The following is a 22,874-nucleotide window of genomic DNA, read 5'->3' on the forward strand; positions in this document are numbered from 1 at the left end:
TACTCCTGACCCGACCTCTCGACAACCGCACTCTTTCTCTACATACACAAATAGTAGGGCCACGCAGGCTCGCGTCCTATTCGCCTCACGGCTAGGACGCGACATCCACCTGCAGCCAGGAAGCCCGCTTTCGGCTTCCTAACGACTTTGCGAGTGACGGACGATAAAAAATCGTCACGTCACAATCTTTAATGTAGCCCCAGAAATAAAAGTCTAGGGGCGTCAAGTCGGCTGATCTTAGGAGCCATTCTTAAATTTGGCTGCCCAGACCAATCCACCTATTCGGGAATCTTACGTTTAAATATTATGTAACGGCTCGAGATCTATGAGCCGGCGCTCCATCTTGTTGAAATCACATTTGTCTGAGTACATTGTTATCGACATATCTTAAGAGGTTGGACAGGTTATGTTGAAGAAATATTAGGTAGTGTGCCGCATTGAGATTTTCTTCAAAAAGATATGGACTAACAATAACATCTCCCAGAATGTCTACCCAAACATTAATAGACCACTGCCTTTGGAACTCTTGGCTTCTCTGTCAATATGGATTAACATCTGAATAATAATGGCAGTTATGTCTATTAACGCCTCCTCTGTTACAAAACGTGGCTTCATCAGAAAAAAGCATATGAGCAACGAACCGGGGATTTTATTGGATTTGATGTCGAGCCCAGTTACAGAAACAGACTCGGCGTTGGAAGTCCAATTGCTAAGTTAGATGAATGTGGTATAAGTGAAACTTGTTGAGCATACGATTGGCTGTTGATTTAGGTATACCGTATTGTCTCTCAATTTGTTTCGTAGAGATTTGAGAATTCAAAACAACGGCATCTATAACAGTCAATGATGTTACCTCATCAGGACACAATTTTCGCCGGTTTCTTCTTAGAAAACCCTGCTCAGCTCTGTCGAAAAGTTTTTTTATTACTCTCCTATCAGAATGGCGTCTGTCTGGAAATCTTTCAGCGTAAAGTCTCTGCTGCCGAGTAATTATTCCTGGCCTCACCCAAAATGCGGATCATGTCCACAATTTCATTTGGTGGATAAGCAGCCATAATTTTGTAAAGAAAAAAAGGCTTGGCAAAAATCTCGAAAGTTTCTGTTTTATCAAGAAAAAGTTAATGGTTGTAATACATATGTGTCTGCCTGCACTGACAATCAATAAACTGTAACAATCGTGAAAGTGCAATTGTTAATTCTTTCGATTCAAAAGTTAGTCAGTGCAGGATCATGCTCATATCTTGCCTTGGCTGGCTGGATTATGTCCGAATCTTGCCTTGACTGGCTAAGTCATATCCAAATCTTGCCTTGACTGGCTGGGTCATATCCGAATCTTGCCTTGAATGGCTGGATCATGTAATATAAGACTACAGGAAAGCGAATTTGTATTTTTATCAAAATACTGCAAATTTAGAGCTTTATAACTCGAAAAGTACGCAATAGAAAAATATTTTATTATAGTTTTTTGGAAAGCTCTCGAGATAAGCTACAAGAATATGTAATAAAAAATGATATGTTCCATTTAAGAAATTGAAGCGAGCCTGCGTGGCCCTACTATTTGTGTATGTAGAGAAAGAGTGCGGTTGTCGAGAGATCGGGTCAGGAGTAAGAAGACTCCATCGGAGTGGATTTGCTGCCGCCGTGGGAGAGGAGGAATCCTGACGAGGAGCATCGGACGGACCAAATATCCCAGGTGAATCGCTTAACCTTCACGTAATTTTCAAATGACTATCCAAAGTCAAACCAATGGTACAACCTTATGACCCCTTCGAAACCATACAACTTTTGTCTGAAACATTTTTCTCTAAAATAAAAAATAAGGAAGTTATTTGAGGTGCACTCTTAAAATGGGACACCCTGTATAATAATAGAAGTTAATCTCGCTTAAATCCTTGGAAAACGACGTGATAACATTGTGTTATAGGCGCCACACTGTCCAAGTAGATAGATACTATAAGTAGATACGTTACTGTAAGTAGGGGAATATAATGAACTGTAAAAAAATAACACAGACAATTGCATATATTTAACGTTAACGTTTATATATATATAATGTTTACAATTTATAATATTATTATATAATATTAATCATATAATTAATAAAATATTAAAAAATATTAAAAAAAATCAATAGAGAATTTACACACACAGAAAATAAACATATTTTATTTATGGCACATATTCGTTACAAAGATGGTGCTCATGGAAAAAATGTATGATGCAAAGTCATCGTTTGCACCAAGAACAAATAATTATAGCAGTTTTGCCACAAATATCGCATTTTACTGTAGGATCTTTTTTAAAACAAAAATCAACCGGTGTTTCGAACTCTGGCGATCTAGTCTGTAAATATCCACTTTTGAACCATGCAAATTTAAATAAATTTTGAAACCTGGGTGACGAGAATTGATAATGCATTAATGACTGCAATTTCAAGATATTGTTCCTATTATGAAGATCAATTGCAAGATCTAATAACATAACAATATCAGAGAAATATTTGATAAAATTTTTCCACAAGCGGAAGCCATATATATCTAGTGGTTGTATTTTTTCCATTGTACCAACCGGAATTGTTAGGAACATAATATTTATTGTAGAATCTGGTTTAGTTTCGGCAATATTCGGACAATGTCCACTCCAAGAATCTAATAGTAATACGGATTGTGGCCCAACGTTCAGAAAGAAAACTTCTCTCAATCAGGTTTTTACATAATTTGATGTTAATTTACTTGACTTTGAAGCCATTACATAGATATTAGGAGCGTTAAATAATGATTCCTGCACTCGTGGACGAAACGTTCCTGTGGATTCTTTTAATATGATAAAAAGAATGTACCATTAGCAGAAATAATCGGCTGTATTGTGTAACTATGCGTGGTTGCTGATACAGACTGTACTATTCTAGATTCTATTGCTTTTGTATCTTTCTTTGCTAAAGTACGACGGCGTAAAGTTCTAACTGGAATTCACTCTGATCCGAATTGTAAACATTTTCCACTCCATATTGATTAATAAAATTTGTCATATATGTATTTGTCATAAACATTTGTTATAAATGTATCACACTTATTTTCCAATTCTGATTTTAATAATAAAGATTTTTTCGTGACAAATATTATGTTTTATTCTGAATTTTTGTATCCACGCTATGAATCCTGCTACATTTTCCTCTTATTGTACTCGAGAAGCCCATCGACCGATGTCTATATTATAAATTATCATTGCTCTTTCAACCGCTTTGTTGAAATGGTTTAATGTGTAATCAGAAGTTTTTTGTAATTTTTCTCTTCTACATTTTTCTCTTCTACCACCTGCATTGATGACTTCTGCCGTCGTCGCAATTATCGTAGTGATGTTACTTGTTTATATCTTCGTTTAACCGATTCCAACGATCTCGGTCTTGTTTTACCGCTCTTCCAGTATTCTACAGCTTATCTTTTATAGTCGCTTGATATTGCTGTTTCAACAGAACTACAAATAACTTCTTCTGGAAGATAATTATTATCTTCATCATGCTTCAACAGATCAATTATTTCTGCCTCTGGAATCTCATTTGGATCATAAAAATGTAGTGTTTGTTCCTTTTCTATTTCAAATTCGTTTTCATCTCCTATTTCTTTAAGTATGTATTCAATCTTCTCCTTCATTTTCATTTCCTCCGAAGTTATCGGACTTTGTGAAAGGTTGAGAGCCGAGAATATTACATACAGTATGACATTCCATGGATTAAATAACATCATTCTGAAAAAGATTAAAATTAAATATTTGTCTCCAACTGTGATTATATACAAAATAAAACACACTTTATAATTAATCTTATGTCTTCGTATGTTATTTTTTATGTTATTTTTTTCTCTTCCATCTCTCCTTTCTTGATATCAAAAGTATATAGTAAATAAAAAAATATATAGTAAATGAATAAATCAAAACGCAATAATAATTTTACATTTTAATATTTAAAAATGTAAAGCAAACAAAAAATAACTTTATCAACTGATAATATTATTATATATAATCTTCAATTTAATTATTGCTCTATTTTGTTTCGTCTTCCGTATAATATTACGTTAATAATTGAATAAAATGTTGTCATTTCAATAATATAAAAATGAAGAGTGACAAGTATAAAATAATAATACAAGTTAACAAAATAAATATTTATATAGTTTCACAAAATTATTATATATAACATACAGTTAGTGTATAACGCACAGTTTATGTATAAGACACTCTTCTTCACAATTTCAACTCATGAAATAAAATACCCGTTTTCAAATATCGCGGATATTTATATAGAGTCTACATCTTACGCCATTACGCCATATGGTCACATGAGTCAATTTTACTGCGCATGCTGATCTCATAATGAGATTACTTTTTTATCGCAGCATTCCTGAGATTTCTTAATTAAAAATCGATAACGCAAAATCTCAAGAAAGAGCTACTTATATCACGATGTTTCATGTGAACATAGTCATTTTTGCATCATTCTGCGTCAGACGTTATTTTACTTAGCGTCGCGACACTACGTGCCGCTTGATTTATATACTACTTATAGTGCTATGTGCATAGAGCGAGGTTGCAATGCATCAATAGTAACTCTTAAGTAATATAAATAGATTTATTTTCGCCTCACGCGAAATCAGTGAGTATTCACTGTTCTTCAGTCAAGTTCACTGATTCAGATTAGGAGAGTACAAATAGCGACGCCACGCATACATGCTATTGTCATTTTATATACAAATTTATGTGTTTACTTTTGTATTTCGTGTAATATATTGTATATCATATCGTCACCATTAATTGGCTCTCATCTAATAGTATGAAAATAGGTGAAAGCAGTTATGAAAAGACATAACACAACGTACTTACAATATCCATCTTATATAGACAGCGTGGCGCCTACAGCACAATGTTACCATGTCGTTTTCCAAAGATTTAAGCCAGACCAACATCTATTATTATATATTGATGGATTTGGTGTTAAATGCTTTACAATTTTTGTTTTTACAACAACTTTAAAATTTTGTACAGTAACTTTAAAATTTTGTACAAAAGTAACAAGTGGGGGAGGGAGGGTATAAAAAATGTAACATTTAAAAAAAAATAAAATACACCGTTGCAAAGAGTATTAAATACTGTAAAACTTTTATAGGAAATATTTTTTCATATACTTCATATCTTAGGAATTATTCCATAAAAATGAAAAAGTCCATTTTTTTCAAGTGGCTGTTTCAACCCCTAAACCTCGAGATAAGCCGATATAAAAAGATATGGGTCTTTTATTTTTTGATGCTCTACAACATATCCAAAGCGCATCAAAATCGGTAAGGGACAGTTGTGTTATTTTCCTTGTAAGTAGCATTACAGTGAGTAGCTTAAATACGTTTACCAAACCGTCTGCTGCAGCATACAATTGATAATTGAAACAATAAAACCTAACCTAACCTAAAATCTAACCATATTATATATAACTTTCATACATTTACTGTATATAATCTTCATATATTTACTTCTAAATTCGTTGACATATTTTAAGAAATTCCATTCTTCCAAATATCTGACGGTTTCAGCGTCCATTCTTTTATAGCACCGACGTCTTTACAAATTAGTATAGATGAAAAAGGAAACGTCGCAGCGAGTAACAATTAACTATCGCGTCAATAGTACCACACGTCTAGAGAGGATTACCAAAGTAGACATCTAGATGCCTACAACTAAATATCTCGATATTGACTACCAGATGCGCGGAAGCATCGTAATCAGAATATTGGATATGTGAACCAGATATCGCATATAAATTCACCATATTACTTTCATAAGACGAGTATAGTGTCATTCCCCAAGCCATTTCTCTCAGTGCAGAGTGCTTGACAACGTATATCAATGTTCATGTAAGAGCTTATCAAATTGAACAAAAAGACTTTCTTTACCGTTTATTTATCATTGCTCTAACGTTTTTCAAATAATCTCGATAATTATTAAGATATTAATTAAAAAAGACTAGTAAATCAGTGGCTCAAACAATGAATATCGACTAGCAGCGAGAAGTGGAATAAAACTGCGAACAATCTAACTGCGAGCAGTCCAACATCACACGCGTGTCCTGAACTATACACCTATATTCTATATTTTCTATAGTGACACTCAGACTATATTCTCTGTTGTCAGAAGATGGCCAAATCTAAGATACGTTTCTTCAGACTGCCCTACAGAGGTTATTCTTTCGTATCACTTGTACTGATTCACTAATCTTTTTTAATTAATATCTCTATCATTATCGTGATAAAATAATGGAAAGGGCTTTTTGTTCAGTTTAACAAATTTTACTTGTATATTTATTGATATATTCGTTGGCACAATGGTTTTCATATATTTTTTAATCCCAACTGTTGTCAATCGAGAAGATTGGTACAATGGAAAGAGTATGCATAACTGATCAGTTATTTCTAATTAGTTAAAAGAAAATTATATGTAATTACGCATGCGATTGTGCATTCACGATTACGAATCAATATTCACAAACTTTCACGTTAGTCACTTAGGGACAGGAGTTGAAGTGACAATATACGAGTGATTTACAGCTGTAATAAAGAATTCGCACTCATGAAAAAACGTAAGTACTTATATTCTTATAAACTAGATAAAAATATAAAAAAGATCAATATTATAATAATCAATATAATAATAAAAAGGATCAATATTTACTCCATGTGTCACTTCGAGTCCTGTTATAACCCATTACCACGCAACTTGTGTGCAGTAGTTCGCAATCGTGACAATTTTATGTAATGTCAAGTGCAATTGAAAAAATGTGTGAAAAGTATCGTATAAACACATTGTGTTAGACAATTCGCCAATTGTCAGAAGAACTCGACAAACAAAGTGGCTTTACTTCCACGACAAAATCGATAATTACTTACCTGTTCTCATAAAGCAGGTAAGATTTTAACGCGTTGTGTATGGTGGTAACGGTATCAAGGACGATCGTGCCGTTCCCGGGTAACATCTCGAGCTTCTTCTTAGATACGACATCCCGAAAGTGGAGCAGTGCCAGCTGCACCTGCCGCACGTGAATGTGCAGGTCGCGTAAGGGATTCTTATCCAAAGCGGTGCTGGAATCGTTACAGCCCGGGGCGCTCTTGTCACGCGGTGTACGTGGCGACGAGGGCGAGGCGGCTCTCGTAGCAGCCCCGCTGCCTCCGCTGCCGCTACCGCTGCCAGGAGAACGCATGTGGGAGAGCTTTTCCAGAAAGTCCTCCTTGAAGGAGCGCGCACGACGCGCTAGTTTACCGCCGCGCGCCTTCCCACCGGAGCGCTCCTCGACTTCTGCAACAGAAAATGTTCAATTGAAAGTTACAAAAAGTCACATAACCGATCGTTAATATCACTATTTTTCAACAGACTTTCAGAATCTTAATACGTTGATTTTCGCTGGTTGTACAAAGATAAAGATTCCTGGCGACCTCTTAATTGATGACGTCAGAAACGAGAAAAAGCACGTTCAAAATTTTTACAAAATAATTTTTACAAAAATCTAATTACTTTAAATTAAATAATAAGTTTAAAAATATCATAAAATAAAATAAAAATGTCTTGTTAAAATAAAATAAATTCATATAATGGCACTTATAATCTGTTGAGCAGATTTGTAAGACAGTCTGAAAATTTTTTTCTCGCTTTTTATTTTACTTACCAATAAATAGTCGTAATGCAGTATATAGTTACTTTTTTAACAGGTAATTTTGTCACGTTAATTTTACGACTATTTATTGATCATTAGAGCAAAAAAAATTTCCGAACTATTTTCCGAACAAATCTGCCCTATTAATCACAAATGTTGTTTAGTGTATATACTTTTGATTTCAACATATTGTACAAGAATCTTGAATCTGGTTCTTTTGCTTCGGACGCTATTAATCAAAATAGCCGCAAAGAAACAGGAGTCTATTGATGATTAAATTACGAAAAATGCAATAAATGAATGCAATTCGAGATTCATATCTTCTATTTAATTTTATTAGTTCTTTGTCGACCGTAGAACGGATTTTTTAAATTGCAATTAATTTTTATATTCTTTATACATAACTCGATGAAACGTATCGTAGTATCATCAGCCACTGCCCCTACATGTTAACAAATAACACAAAACATGCAAAGAGATTTCCCTCTCTAATATCGAACAAGAGAAAAATATCGATCACATTAAACATTCGTAAGAGGATGGAAACAGGTCTCCTCCCGTTTTACTCGTCCCATTTCCATTACGCTATTTAATCCCCGCCACGCTCCCACCGGCTAATTCCCGATCCTCTTTTCGTAATAATTCTACGCGAGGGAAATTTGTCATGGAGAAAAAGCCACATCGTTACACGATCATTCGTCGCACTATGGTGGAGTAAAAAAACCATGGCGAAGTCGCCGTAAGTCACCCGCACGCGCACACATAAAGAGAGAGAGATGGAGAAGGAAAGAGAAAGAAAAAGAGAGAGAGACAGAGAAAGAGAGAGAGAATGCAAAGAATGGAGCGCGATTTCATCCTCTTACGAAGCGCAAGCGATATTTCCTCGGCAAGGCCCTCTGTGCAGTGCGCACACATCGAACTTCAAATCGTGGCACGGTTGTAATGTCAACCCCGCGCACACGCGCGCGCATGAAGAACGACCGTTGCATATCGCCAGGCGCGCGTTGCCGCTACCTTTTTCCAGCAAGAAAGAGAGAGAGAGAGAGAGAGAGAGAGAGAGAGAGAGAGAGAATGCTAATGCTAGCCGCGCACTTGAATTAAAACGAAAACGGCTGCGGTGGGAGCACCGGTGCGCCGGACGTGTAATGTGTCTGCGGTGTTATAGCCGGATGTAAGTACCAGGGAAACGTTTCTCCCTCGCCGGACTTGCACTTGGGAGGAGAGAACGCGTAACCGGCCTCGCTTTTTTCCCGCCGGCCGGTTGCGCGAATCGACAATCGATAACGCCTACTCGCCCAAATTCCAAATGTTACGTTACGTTTGTGAATCAATACATCGAGCTGTCTGTAATGCGCGTGCGAGTTTTCAATCTTCTTTAAGATTATTTAGTGACCACGAAGAGGCTAATAAATGAAATATTAACGTCCATTCGGCGATAACAGGAAAATAATGTCTTATCGTTGAATTTGCGCGAGAGAAGGTAAGAAGGGAGACTCTCTACAATCATATTTAATTTTACGCGCGATTTTTGTTTATTGGCTTTTCGAAACGGGAAATGAACACAGATGAAGTTACATGTGAACATAGACGCACACATGAGATGGTCATGTTTTAAAATTTAATTCGCGAACCGAATCGATCGAGCTTCGACTATAGCTTGCACAGCGATATGGAAACATTGATATCGCGATACCGAAAGAGAGAGAGAGAGAGAGAGAGAGAGAGAGAGAGAGAGGCAGAGAAAGAGACAGGGAGAGAGGAAAAGAGGAAAAATATCATTCGATTTACTAAATAATTTATCACAGCAATATTTTTCTCGGCTATCATCGTACGCAATACATCGTGATAGAACCGCGGCCGCGCAGGGCCATTTCGACTGGCGCCAAAAGTAATGGAAGCGATAAAGATCGTCAGAATGAACTTCGTGAATTTATTACGCAGCATAAATTTTCCTGGAAAACTTCAGTGTGTTTCGCGAGTAACGCTGCTTTTGTAGGCAAAGTTGTTGCACGGAACGCAAGTGCGTTTAGTCGGAGGTTTATGGGCCGTCGTGAGCTTAAAATAAATTTCGACGACCGAAGACATTAAAAATGTAATTTACTAATGGCGGATCATTGTGCGAAAAATATATTATTTAGTAAAGTATACTTCGGAAGAGTATCTTTATACGATATGACATGAAACTGCAAGTCGTTTGTGGACAAAAGTATCCTCTAAATTTCTTAGAGTGAAAGTTCACTCAAAAGGAATGAAAGCACTCAAAGCAATAATAAAGTTACTGCTACTAGAAATAACAAGAGTGTGAATATTTCACTTAAATTCCTACAATGGATTTTTAATTTTTACACGAAGAGAATATATTACATTCTTTCTTCCATATAAATTCTTTTCAATTTCACTATGTTTTCTAATTGTAGAAATTCACTATGTTTTCTAATTGTATGAATTGACTGACTAAATTTTATCTTGCTGAGAAACATAGTTAATTTGGTAAATATGTGCTGTTTAGGGGACTCATCTCAAATGGCCCTGCCTGTTACATATATTATTAAGGACACCCTCCTGAATAAGATTCAAGAGGTTTTAGCCGTCGCTCATTGTTTATTAAAAAGTTATTAACAAGAAAAGTTTGGTAATTATTGACTATAGGGGAGGCAGTTCCAATGACTTTGACCTTAACATGTTGTCAAGATCACTGTCCTGAGTAACAAAATATCTTCAAAAGTAGCACTTATTTTTTGTTAAAAAGTTATTCACAAAAAAGATACGTTAATATCAACACAAAGTATATTAAGTGTAGTATGTAAACGATAAGTTATGGAAGCGTGATATTTTTTTCCTAGACGTTACTTCTCATAGATACATAAATAAGCATATAGTTCTATGTAAACACTGGTCTTCAGTACTTCTCAGTTGCCATTTGGAAATTTTTTTTCACACCGACAATATATCTGTTTCTAATCGTGTAACTGGGGGACTACGCCCTTCAGACCCCCCGTACCGCGGCGGAATGAGGGCTACAGTCTGTTATGCTTAAGCTATAAACAAAAAGAATTTTGACAAAAGACCCCGCCCGCCGCGGTGCGGAGGGTCTGAGGGGCGTATCTCCCCAGTTGCACGGCTAGGAACAGACACCTTTTACCATATTTCAATGTGTACTGTATACCAAAATTACGCTCCGTTTATAAAATTTTTTTCGTTAGTAACTTTTTATTAAACAATGAGCGCCAGTTAAAACCTTTTGAAGGTTACTCAGGGCAGTGACCTTGACAACATACTACTGTGTCCAAAAAGTAAGACCAGTTTTCAATTTAAATCGCGCGGGTAAACCGCACATCATAAATATTTTTTTCCTAAGTTGGCAGCATTGTGACAGACATCTGTGACAAATTTCATGTCAAAACATTCATTACTTTTTGCTTTACGCTTGGTTTTGTACGACGCTAAAAGTGCATTCGGCGATTTTTACAATGTCTAATTATATTGAGCAAAGAAGTTGCATTAAATTTTGTTTGCGGAATGAAATTTCGGGTGCAGAAACGTTCAGGATGTTGCAGAAAGCCTTCGGGGACCATGCTTTGTCGGAAAGGAATGTTTACAAGTGGTATAAACAGTTCAAAGAAGGTCGTGAAAGTGTTGAAGACGAAGAGCGAAAATCAAGGTCATGTTGACAGTTTTCATCGATTATCGTGGTGTTGTCCATTCAGAATTCCTTCCATCCGGCCAAACCGTCAACAAAGAGTATTATTTGAGTGTTATGCGTCGTTTGCGTGAAGCTATTCGCAAGAAGAATTGTGGGCCAGAATTGTGGGCAGACAATTCTTGGTTTTTGCACCACGATAATGCACCTTCTCACACTGCACTCGTTCTTCGTGACTTTTTCGCCAAAAATTCGATCCATATCATTCCACAACCACCATATTCGCCTGATTTAGCATCGTGTGACTTCTGACTATTCCTGAAACTCAAAGACCACTGCGGGGAAATCGTTTTGAGACGATAGAAGAGATACAACGTGAATCGCTACGCGCTCTGAAAGCCATCGGAAGGCGACTTTAATTCTTGTTTCGAGGACTGGAAAATACGTTGGCATAAGTGTATTGTGTCGGGAGGGGATTACTTTGACGAAATAAATTTTGGAAGAATAAATAAATATTTTTTGAAATAAATAAAAACTGGTCTTACTTTTTGGACACAGTAGTATGTTAAAGTCAAGCCCAAGTAGAAACATCTCAGGGAAAAACTGATTACTGGTCAGTAACTAGACAGTTTTTACTAGTTAGGATTAATTAGACAGTTACTGTTTTGAAACTTGGTAGAAAATACTGACTATTTTTTCATGGTCAATTACTAGTCAGAAATTAGACTTTAAAAAATAGTAAGTAAATACTGGACAGTTTCTGTCCATTAAAAACTCTGAAAATACTGTTCAGTATTTCTTGGGTAATGTTTTGTTAGAAACTATGCAAGAAAAATAGTAAGTAAATATTGGATAGTTTCTGCCCAATAAAAACTCTGAAAATATCTCAATACTATTCAGTATTTTTGGGCCAGTTATTTGTCAGAAACTATTATATTATTTATTAATTATTATATTATTATATTATAATTATTATATTATATTATTTATATACAGATAATATAGATAATATATATAAGAAAAATAAGGATATACTGTGCATTTTCTGTCCAGAAAAAGATCGGAAATTACTGATGAATTTTTTTGAGATAGTTCCTGGCCAAAATAAAATAAAATATTATATTAAAGATGAAAAAAAATTTTTTTAAATAAAAATTATAAAAATTTAATTTTAATAAAATTATAGTTTCGATACATATATGGTTAAATTATTTATAACTATTAATAAACTGAAAAAAATAGATAATCAGAAACCAATAAAAAATGCTTATAAAATAGTCAAAAACTACATAGAAACTAGTAAAAAAACTGCTTAGAAACTGCTAATAAACAAATACTGATCAAAATCTAATTAAAAACTGATCTGAAACTGTCTAGTTCAACTGTCAAGTTTTTGACGAAGTAAGCGTCGACTAAACCAGTCAGTTTCTAGTCAAGAAAATTGACTAAAAACTAGCTAGTTTCCAAAAATTCTTGTACAGTTACTGGTCAGAAACTGGATAAATTTCTACTCGGGAGGTCATTGAAGCTGCCTCCTCTATAGACAATAATTACCGAAAAGTTTTATAAATTAAACGTAATTTTTACATAAAGTATATGTTGAAATATAGTAAACAGTATACACGTATTTACGCAAGGGAAGAGATTAGCCCCTTTTCCTGCATCTTCTCCCCAAAAAATTAACCCAACTCAACTTATCATTTACACTTTTGCACATAGTTTTTCAATGAAAAATAAAAAATACAAAAATACGAAAAATGAAAGATGAAAGGAAAAATGTAAAGGATGAGTTAGGTTGAGTTAGTTTTTCGGAGAAAAAGTGTAGGGGGAGAGATCTTTTCCCCGCACACATACATGTACTGTTTACCATATTTCAATATATGCTATATATAAAAAAAAATTGCATTCTATATACAAAAAATTTTTTTAAATAACTTTTTATTGTAAATGTCACTTGTATGCGCAATAGAAAACTTCCTGATTGCATATTGTGGTTACAATGTGAGACATATCCGACGTATACACAAATCGAAAAATTTATAAAATAAAATTTAATCGAAAAAAGGAGGGAAGGAGAAAGAAAGATATATATATATATATATATATATATATATATATATATATATATGTGTGTGTGTGTGTGTGTCAAAGCAGCTTGACGTTCCGTTTGCGGGAGTAAGGGCCCATTGTTCGAATCTCTTAGTAAGCTACTTAACAATTAAATTACGTGTCTGTCTCTGTCTAATTTAAAGAAAAAATGAAAACAGACATGTAATCTAATTATTAGGTATCTTACTAAGAAGTTGGAACAATCGACTTTAAGTAAAGAAGATTATTCTCTAATGTGTTACATATAATCAACAGGGAAATAATGATTCCATGTATGAATAAGATAAACTCAAGTATTATGGCTATACGGAAAAGATGGCCATAGACTGTAATTTCTCTAATAATTGCAAAACATTGCGTTTGTATAATCAGTCACAAAGATAATCGATATTTATCAGTGTATATGCGTACATTTTTCGAAATAACAAGATTATGAATATTATGCTATATTTTTATTTTCGACTGCCTGTAAAATTTCTCATGTGTCCACTAAAACTTGCTGTAAAATCGAACAAATTACAATTAAGCTATCGCAATCAACGTTAGATACGTGAAGTAAGTATGTAAATTGTAATATAACATGCATTTTTATTTTCATTTTCACTATTTGTTTATTACGGCCGTTTTTACTCACATTTTGGGTAAGATAGCCCACTATCATTCTATCAACATTTATAAAACGAAAGTCGTTATGTTTCAGAAATTACTTTCAATATTACAGTAATTAAATCTTACGTGCAATATATTTTATCAAAAGATTGCATTTAGAATTTAAGTTTTGTAACAGAAGTTTCTATTTTATATGTGTACTATATTTTTCACAAATAATATGTATTACATATCTCATATGTATTACATATATTATATTAAAATAAATATGTTAAATTATGTTTTTTTCATTAATTTATAAAATCATAGGTACAGAAACTTAAACATAAAATATGTATGGGTCATTTATTCTTTTATAGCCATTTTATCTGAAAAATTTAGGTAAGATGGCCAATGCTCATGTTTTAATATTTTTGTAATAAATAATTTTACTGAAGCATTTTCCTTTTAACTCTGACGGTATTATGTACTGTAGACTTCCGTGAATTAATGTGCCAAACGTTATTAAAAAAATAACAATAAGAATATACTTTTTTTTGCATTTTTTGCATTTTAAAAAAGTATGGTTATCTTATCCGAGTTTACTGTATGTATTTTTTTTTAAAACAATATATATTGGTATATATGTGGATAATAGTTAAAAAAAACAAGATAACTCTATAATAATAAAAAAGAAAAAGGAAAGAGAGAATCAACACACACACACGCACATGCGCACATACGTACACGCGCATATACGTGTGTATATATACGCGCGTACACGCACACGCACACACACACACATACTTTTCTTTCATGGCCGCTTTCCAGATTAATGAACAGTTATAATGTATCTAGAAATAAATGCGTCTAATCAAAAATGTTTAGTAACTCTCGATCTGGAGAATTTTAAGCGAATTTTTATTTTTATTTTATTTATGAATTCCAGTATACACATACACAATCTGAGAAGAATGTCTGAGAGATCTGTTCTACGAAATTCAAATAATAATGGCTGTTAATTATTTCGATGGAGCTACTTTCTCGAAATAATTAACAGTTGACAGACATATTGACAGATATATTGCGCGTAATCAAAAATTATAAAATAAGGTTATTTCCCCGGACTGTACACTCATTTACAAAATAGTTTGAACATTTTTCTCTTCAGCGCACTTCAGAAGACAGCCGATATCCAACATAAGAATTTGTTTTCGAATAATTTTTAGAAGACAGGTTTTTCATTGACTGTTGTATGCGTTTCGAAATAAATCGAAAAAAAATGTTCGGACTATTCTACAAACGAATATACAATTAGCGACAAAAAAGTTGCAATATTTTTTTCTATCATGTTTTGCAACACATTCGTATGGAATAAGAAAACTTATTACTTAATAATCCTCTTCCTCAAAAGATTAATTTTTCTCTTGGATATCAAAAGCGTTCTAAAGTTCATCAAGTGAAAAATATATAGTAATATTTTTTTCTTTACTATATCTTATACGTAGAATATGTTAAGAATCTCTAGGTACTAAAAAATTTCAACTTTTCTTCTTTATTAAACTTATTTAAATTTATTAAACTTTATTAAACTTATTTAACTTTTTTAAATTTATTATTATTTTTTTCTTTATTAAACTTATTGATTGCCTAACATTATAGTGGATATCATAGTATTATGATAAGATAATTGCTGAACGACTTAAAATTCTCCAGAAATCTCGAAATAACGTAAAGAATTTAAAGTATAATCATATTCAATTACCCATATTTGACAAACAAAACCAGTCCAATTTACATAAAAAAAAACCGAATAGTAAAATGTAAGAGAAACGCATCTGAGATGCGCATCTGCATTTTCCATCTAAAAATTGCAGATAGAAGCGTCGCTTTATTTTTCCATTTATTCGCGAAGACGCGATCGTTTAATGTACTCGCTACCCGTCGCATCGCGCGACCCGTCTGGGAAAGAGATCAGCCGGCGGCGCGCATACGTAGGTAAATCAAGTTCTATTCACGATCCCAGCCCGAAATCTCAATCAAACGTGATTTGCGCCCAAAGGCATAAGGTTTGACAAGCCGACAGAGATAATGGAGATGAGAACACAGAGACAAGAGAAGAGGCGGTCGAAGGGGATGCGCGGGACACAGGATAGGGTAGGTCGGACAGAAGCGCACGCACAGACGGGAGAGATGCAAATTGCCATGATTGACTCTATTCACGAATTACGTTCGACTCTCACACGTTATCCATGGGAATGCGCGTATACGGGGAACGCGCGATACAATGGGCGCGGTGGTTATTTACAAACCGCGACGCGCGAGATTATTTTGATCGTGCGGAGCCTTCGGTCGCGAAGTATCTCCATACGTCCGATTATGCAAAATCATCATACACCGTTCACTCAATGGGAAACGAATAGTAACGGGATCGTTCCTCTCTGTCTCTGGTTTCGTTTGTCGCGCAGACTAAACAGTATGGCATACACTGACATGCACAATTTATCCATTGCTGTTTCTGTATTCATCAATCATTAATTGATATATAAACACACATATAAATGCAATAAAAATAGTTTATTTAGTTCTTATGAAGAAGCAAATATTACTACCCATTATGTGGCTCTCATTACCCAAACTTTGAAAACGCGTAATTCTAGTTTTCCCCAACGTAAAAAAGTTTTTATACGGCATTTCGGAAAGCTCTCAACCTCAACTATACGAATATTTCATCAAGAAAATGCGACATTCATAACCCACAAATTGGCCTTATTGGCCCTCCTCCTTTATCTCTCTATCTCTCAATCATAATATATATTATAATTTTCAGAATCATATCTACATCAAAATCTATTATAATAATCTATCATAAATAGATTTAGAGATATACAGAGTGCCTCGCATAAGATGTACCAAAAGAAAAATATAAATAGAACAGGTAATAGTGAAAAATATGGTCAAAGTCATTTTTCGAACAACCATGTAAAATTTCAAGTTATTAAATAAAATAGATGGGCTAATCAGAACGCGCAACGCGGCAGGCGGGATATACAGCTGCCGCGGCCGGCAAAGAAAATGGAAAAACGCACACGTACTCGGACGCACACACGGAGCTACTCATTTCAGTATGCCAAACGGTCTACCTCTCTGGCCTATAAGATAGGCCCGCGAGCAATCGTCCATTTTTTTCGCCGACCTCTGCGAAATGGACCGTATGTCTCGCCTGTCGTGTCACCGAGCTCTGATATGCTCAACTATTTTAATTAATATCTCGAAATTTTACGTGGTTGTTTGAAAAATGACCTATGCAATTTTTGTTCACTTTTATGTATTCTACTTATATTTTTCTTTTCGTACGTCTTACGCGGGCACCCTGAATACAGGGTGTCTCATACTCTCCTCCGGGCATTTTGTGGGCACGTAGAATGGGTTGATGTGAACATAAAAGTCCTATACCGTTTTGCGATATTCGCAATAATAGTCGAGATATTAATTAAAGATAAAATAATTAAGGAAAAACGCACGCTGAATGGTAGAGGACGAACCGCTTGAGTCCGCAGCGCAGCTCAATAATATAGCGCGCGGATGTCGCGCGTGGCAATTGGAAAACAACGCACTACTATCTATTCTTATACCACTGCGCTTTTACGTCTTGTCGCACCGCGTCGTTGCGAGATGTTGGAGCACAGCGGTATAAGTATAGACAGTGGTGCATTATCTTCCAATCGTCGACATCCGCGCGACATCCGCGTGCTATATTATTGGGCTGCGCTGTGATTCAAGCGGTCCATCCTCTACCATTCAGCACACGCTTTTCCTTAATCTTTCATAATTAATTACTCGACTATTATTACGAATTTCGCAAAACGATATAGGACTTTATGTTCACATCAACCCATTCTACGTCCCCACAAAATGCCCGGAGGAGAGTGTGAGACACCCTGTATACACACTGAGAGAAAAATTTCATAAAATGAAAAAATATATTTTTTTATATCAAATTTGTTGATCGAAATAAATATTTATTTTGTTTAAAAAATATTTTGTAATATAAAATAATTTACAAATTAAATCAAATAATAATGACTATTATCTGAAATCAAATATAAAATTTTTTAAACCATGAAATATGCACTTAAAAATAAAAATAATATATATTACAATTTAATAAACCGGTTTTCTTTAAATAAACAACTGAAAACAATAAAATTTCTTTTTAATTTGAAATAAATTTGCCTATTTACATATAATGCATGAATTGGTTGATATTGTTTATTAATTAAAATATATATTATTGAAAATACTGTTACAATATAAGGAATTATTTATTAATAAGAAATTGTTTATTAATAATAAACAATTAAAAATAATTAAAAATATATTGTTCAAAGTACAGTTACAATATAAGGAAGGTATATTCAGCAAATTTGATATAAAAAAATATATATTTTTTATATTACAAAATTTTTTTTAGAAAAATAGGTAGGCGATAGAGGTTTACGTAGAAATCGTAAAAATAATCATCGTGTAAAAGAATATTAAAATTAAGACATTTTATTAAATCATGTAAAAAAATTACTGTGTTAATTATAACACATATAGATAAAATATAAGACTTTTATATCGATCGAAGAAGTAGTGTAGTGTCTAAAGCAACAGACTTATAATCCAGAGATGCCTCCACCCGAGCAAAAATGTATCTAGTAGGACAGATTTCAAGACTAGTAGACTAGTAATGACTAGATAAGTTTTCTAGCCAGTCACTAGCTCGTGACTGGCTAAATATTCCTACTCAGTCTTTTGAATGTCAGGACTATCTAATAACTATACCAATTACATAGATAGTGGCTAGATGAAAAAGATTACACAACGAGATAGAAAATCATCAGTAAATCCTGAATAGAACTTGGACATCAAAACTAAACAGAACAAGATTTTTTTAAATTCAAACCTAAAATTTTTTAAATTAAATATTAAAAGATATTGAAATAAGTAAATATTTCTTTATATACATTAAAAATTTGTTACTTTTAAAAAAATTTATTTTTGTCTTTATAATGCATACATATTTTATTTAAATATATTTAATATTACATTGAAATAAATATTTAATAAAACGTATTGAAATAAATTGTTTTTTTAATTCAAATAATATTTTTTTAAAATCACTATATTTTTCTTTTAGTATATATACCCAAATAGAAACGTCTCAGGGAAAAATTGATTATCAGTAACTAAACAGTTTTTACTAGCTAGGATTAATTAGACAGTTAATATTTTGAAACTTGACAGAAAATACTGGCTATTTTTTCATAGCCAATTACTAGTCAGAAGCTAGACTTGAAAAAATAGTAAATACTGGACAGTTTCTGTCCATTAAAACCTCTGAAAATACTGTTCAGTATTTCTTGGGTAGTTTTTTGTCAGAAACTATGCGAGAAAAATAATAAGTAAATATTGGATAGTTTCTGCCCAGTAAAAACTCTGAAAATATTGTTCAGTATTTTGGGGCCAGTTATTTGTCAGAAACTATGCGAGAAAAATAATAAGTAAATATTGGATAGTTTCTGCCCAGTAAAAACTCTGAAAATATTGTTCAGTATTTTGGGGCCAGTTATTTGTCAGAAACTATGCGAGAAAAATAATAAGTAAATATTGGATAGTTTCTGCCCAGTAAAAACTCTGAAAATATTGTTCAGTATTTTGGGGCCAGTTATTTGTCAGAAACTATGCGAGAAAAATAATAAGTAAATATTGGATAGTTTCTGCCCAGTAAAAACTCTGAAAATATTGTTCAGTATTTTGGGGCCAGTTATTTGTCAGAAACTATGCGAGAAAAATAATAAGTAAATATTGGATAGTTTCTGCCCAGTAAAAACTCTGAAAATATTGTTCAGTATTTTGGGGCCAGTTATTTGTCAGAAACTATACAGGGTATCTCATACTCTCCTCCGGGCATTTAGTGGGGACGTAGAATGGGTTGATGTGAACATAAAGTCCTATATCGTTTTGCGAAATTCGTAATAATAGTCGAGTAATTAATTGTGAAAGATTAAGGAAAAGCGTGTGCTGAATGGTAGAGGACGGACCGCTCAAGTCACAGCGCGGCCCAGTAATATAGCGCGCGGATGTCGCGCGCGGTGATTGGAAGACAATGTACCACTGCCTATACCTATACCACTGCGCTCCTACGTCTTGCCACACCGCGCCAAGATAAAAATATGTTCAACTAATTTATATAATTATTATCAACTGATTTTTATTGCTTGTAAAATTTAAAAATATAATAGTTAAATATAAAAATATTATCAAGATAATTATTATTATAATATATTTATTATAGTAATGAAATCCGACTCGGAATCTCCAGACTGTTCCTCTTTAGAATCCTTATCGTTATATTATCTGAAAAGAAATACTGTAAATAATGAATTAAATGAGAAATTAAATTTTGATAAAATTTTTATAATCACTTTTTGTTAATCCTCTACATCAGGGCTTAGCACATTTTGCTCTTTTCAACCGATTCTCGGAAGCTACGCCTTCTATCTCCCCCTTGCCGCGCGGCGGGCCATGCAAGTGACAGTCGCGGCCAGTCGCGGCCAGTCGCGGCTCCAAGCTTAGAGGCACGACCGTCACTTTTTAGGCTCTACATGGTATGATGCTCTCAAACTTATTTCCAATCTCTGTTCGTCTGCATCTTCTATCTCATTTACTTCGTCCTTATTTATTTCGTCGACAACTATGCTATTCAAGCAATTTCCATGACAGTTATTGCAAACTGTTGTGCAATTAATTTCTGCTTTTCTGCATCCATACATAGCTGCACAACCAGTTTTGCACTTACAGAATACAAGATATAATAAATCTTCAGGTGCAATAGATTCTAATGTCGTAATAGGAGCAAGATTCGTTTTTATACGTTTCCAGCTCCAAAGTTCAGATGGTAATTCATTTCCTTGCCATTTTTTAACTTGATGATATACTCGGAAAGAATGTTGTTTAGCAGCTCCTTCCGTTGGCGTATCTGGTTTAATTTTGGTGACTGATTTTGTAAAACAGTAAATCTATTGGGAGTGTGTATTAGTTTTAAGGGATTTTTTGGTAAAAGTACGGCTTTATTGTGAAAAAATGGTTACAAATTGATCATTCAAAATATTGTCCATCGCTAGCCACTACGTTTTCCCATCTTTCTGACATATAAGTCCACGTCGAAAGAACGACACATCTTTTGAGGCTATCCACAAATCGACCCATTTTTTGGTATACTCATAAGAATGGAAGCGCTGCTCAGACAGGCCATGAGTCATCGATCGAAATAGGTAGTAATCGGAAGGAACAATATCTGGAGAATACGGCAGATGTGGTAGGACATCCCAGTTAAGCGCTTCTAACGTTTCCTTAACCGGTTTCGCAACATTGGCCGAGCGTTGTCGTGCTGGAAAATCACTTTGTCGTGTCTTTCCGCGTAATCTGGCCGTTTTTGCTTCAATGCTCGGCTCAATTGCATCAATTGTTGTTGGTAGCGTTCCCCAGTGATGGTTTCGTTGGGTTGGAACAGCTCATAATACATTACACCCAGCTGATCCCACCAAATGCAGAGCATGAGCTTGGCACCATGAATATTTGACTTTGTCGTCGATGTTGATGGTTCGCCTGGCCTGCACCATGATTTTTTGCGTTTCGGATTATCGTAGCGTATCCATTTTTCATCATCCGTCACGATACGATGCAAAAAACTTTTTCTACTGTGTCTTTAAAGCAACAATTCACAGGTCATTTTACGCCTTTCGACGTTCCTCGGCTTCAACTCGTACGGCACCCAATTTCCTTGCTTTTAAATCATTCCAATGGCCTTCAAACGTCTGAAAATCGTTGATCGATCAACATTTAATGATTCTACAAGTTCTTCTTACGTTTGACTCGGGTTTTGATCGAATAAAGCTTGCACTTCCTCATCTTCAAACTTTTTCGGCTGGCCTGGACGTTTCTTGTTTTCCGTGTCAAAATCACCTTTTTTATAGCGTCGAAAGCAGTCCTCACATGTTGAAATTGATATAATCATCATAAGCTTCCGACAGCATTCGTTGACTTTCAGCAGCACTTTTCTTCAAATGGAAGCAAAAGAGCAAAGCTTTCCGCAAATTGCGTTTTGTTGGCATAAAATTCGACATGTTTAATGCTCAAAAAAACAATGTTATTTACACTTCGGCAAAATGACACGTACTGAAAACTAAAGCCACATGATGCTTTGACATGAAGGTAGTAACAATATGGCCCGATGCGATATAGTACTAGTTACGCCATCTCTTGAAAATCCTTTAAAATTAATGCACACTCCCAATATATTTATTCAAAGATTCATCTACAGAGTGTGCATTATACAACGTAAGGAAAAAGCGCTCTTCAGCTCGAGCAACTGCGTCATACGAGGAATCACGGTTATTAAACACTTCAACTATATTATGTAACTCTTTACTTTTTTGGAATTGTTTGACGCACTTAATTTTTCCTTTGTTAAAAATTACCGAAGTCGTGTCGCAGCTACTGAAGACGTAGTAAGAGAATACTGTTTGAAAGATCTGTTTCTTGTAATTGTTACGATGAATATATTTTTCTTTCTATCTTTCCTTTGCCTGATTTGACGAAAAAAATTGTAAATTATGGTGGAGCCAATGCAAGTGATAAAACTAGGAGATCAATGTCTTCGCCAACAATAACTGTATTTTTATCGAATGAAGAGGCTTCGATTGCAGTGTTAACTATTAGACAATCTGCATCACCTGCACTTTGTCGAGATGCAATTCCACTGTCTTTCAGCTTTGTCGAAAGCATATCGACTAGTCTCTT

General features: G+C 34.4%; 1 protein-coding gene across 15 annotated transcripts in view; it reads right to left on the reverse strand.

Annotated features, from left to right (window-relative positions):
- The window catches only part of LOC116850228 (guanine nucleotide-releasing factor 2), a 366,959-nt gene that overhangs the window by 97,126 nt on the left and 246,959 nt on the right, over nt 1-22,874 (reverse strand). For all 15 annotated transcript variants that reach the window (XM_032828261.1, XM_032828258.1, XM_032828256.1 and 12 more), the window contains one exon: nt 6,927-7,332. In XM_032828261.1, coding sequence (XP_032684152.1) covers nt 6,927-7,332 — 406 coding nt within the window. The remainder of the gene's footprint in view (nt 1-6,926; nt 7,333-22,874) is intronic.

Source organism: Odontomachus brunneus, unplaced genomic scaffold (assembly GCF_010583005.1).
Source record: "Odontomachus brunneus isolate Ranch 3 - 2012 unplaced genomic scaffold, Obru_v1 Obru_scaffold_138, whole genome shotgun sequence".
Classification (NCBI taxonomy): Eukaryota; Metazoa; Arthropoda; class Insecta; order Hymenoptera; family Formicidae; genus Odontomachus; species Odontomachus brunneus.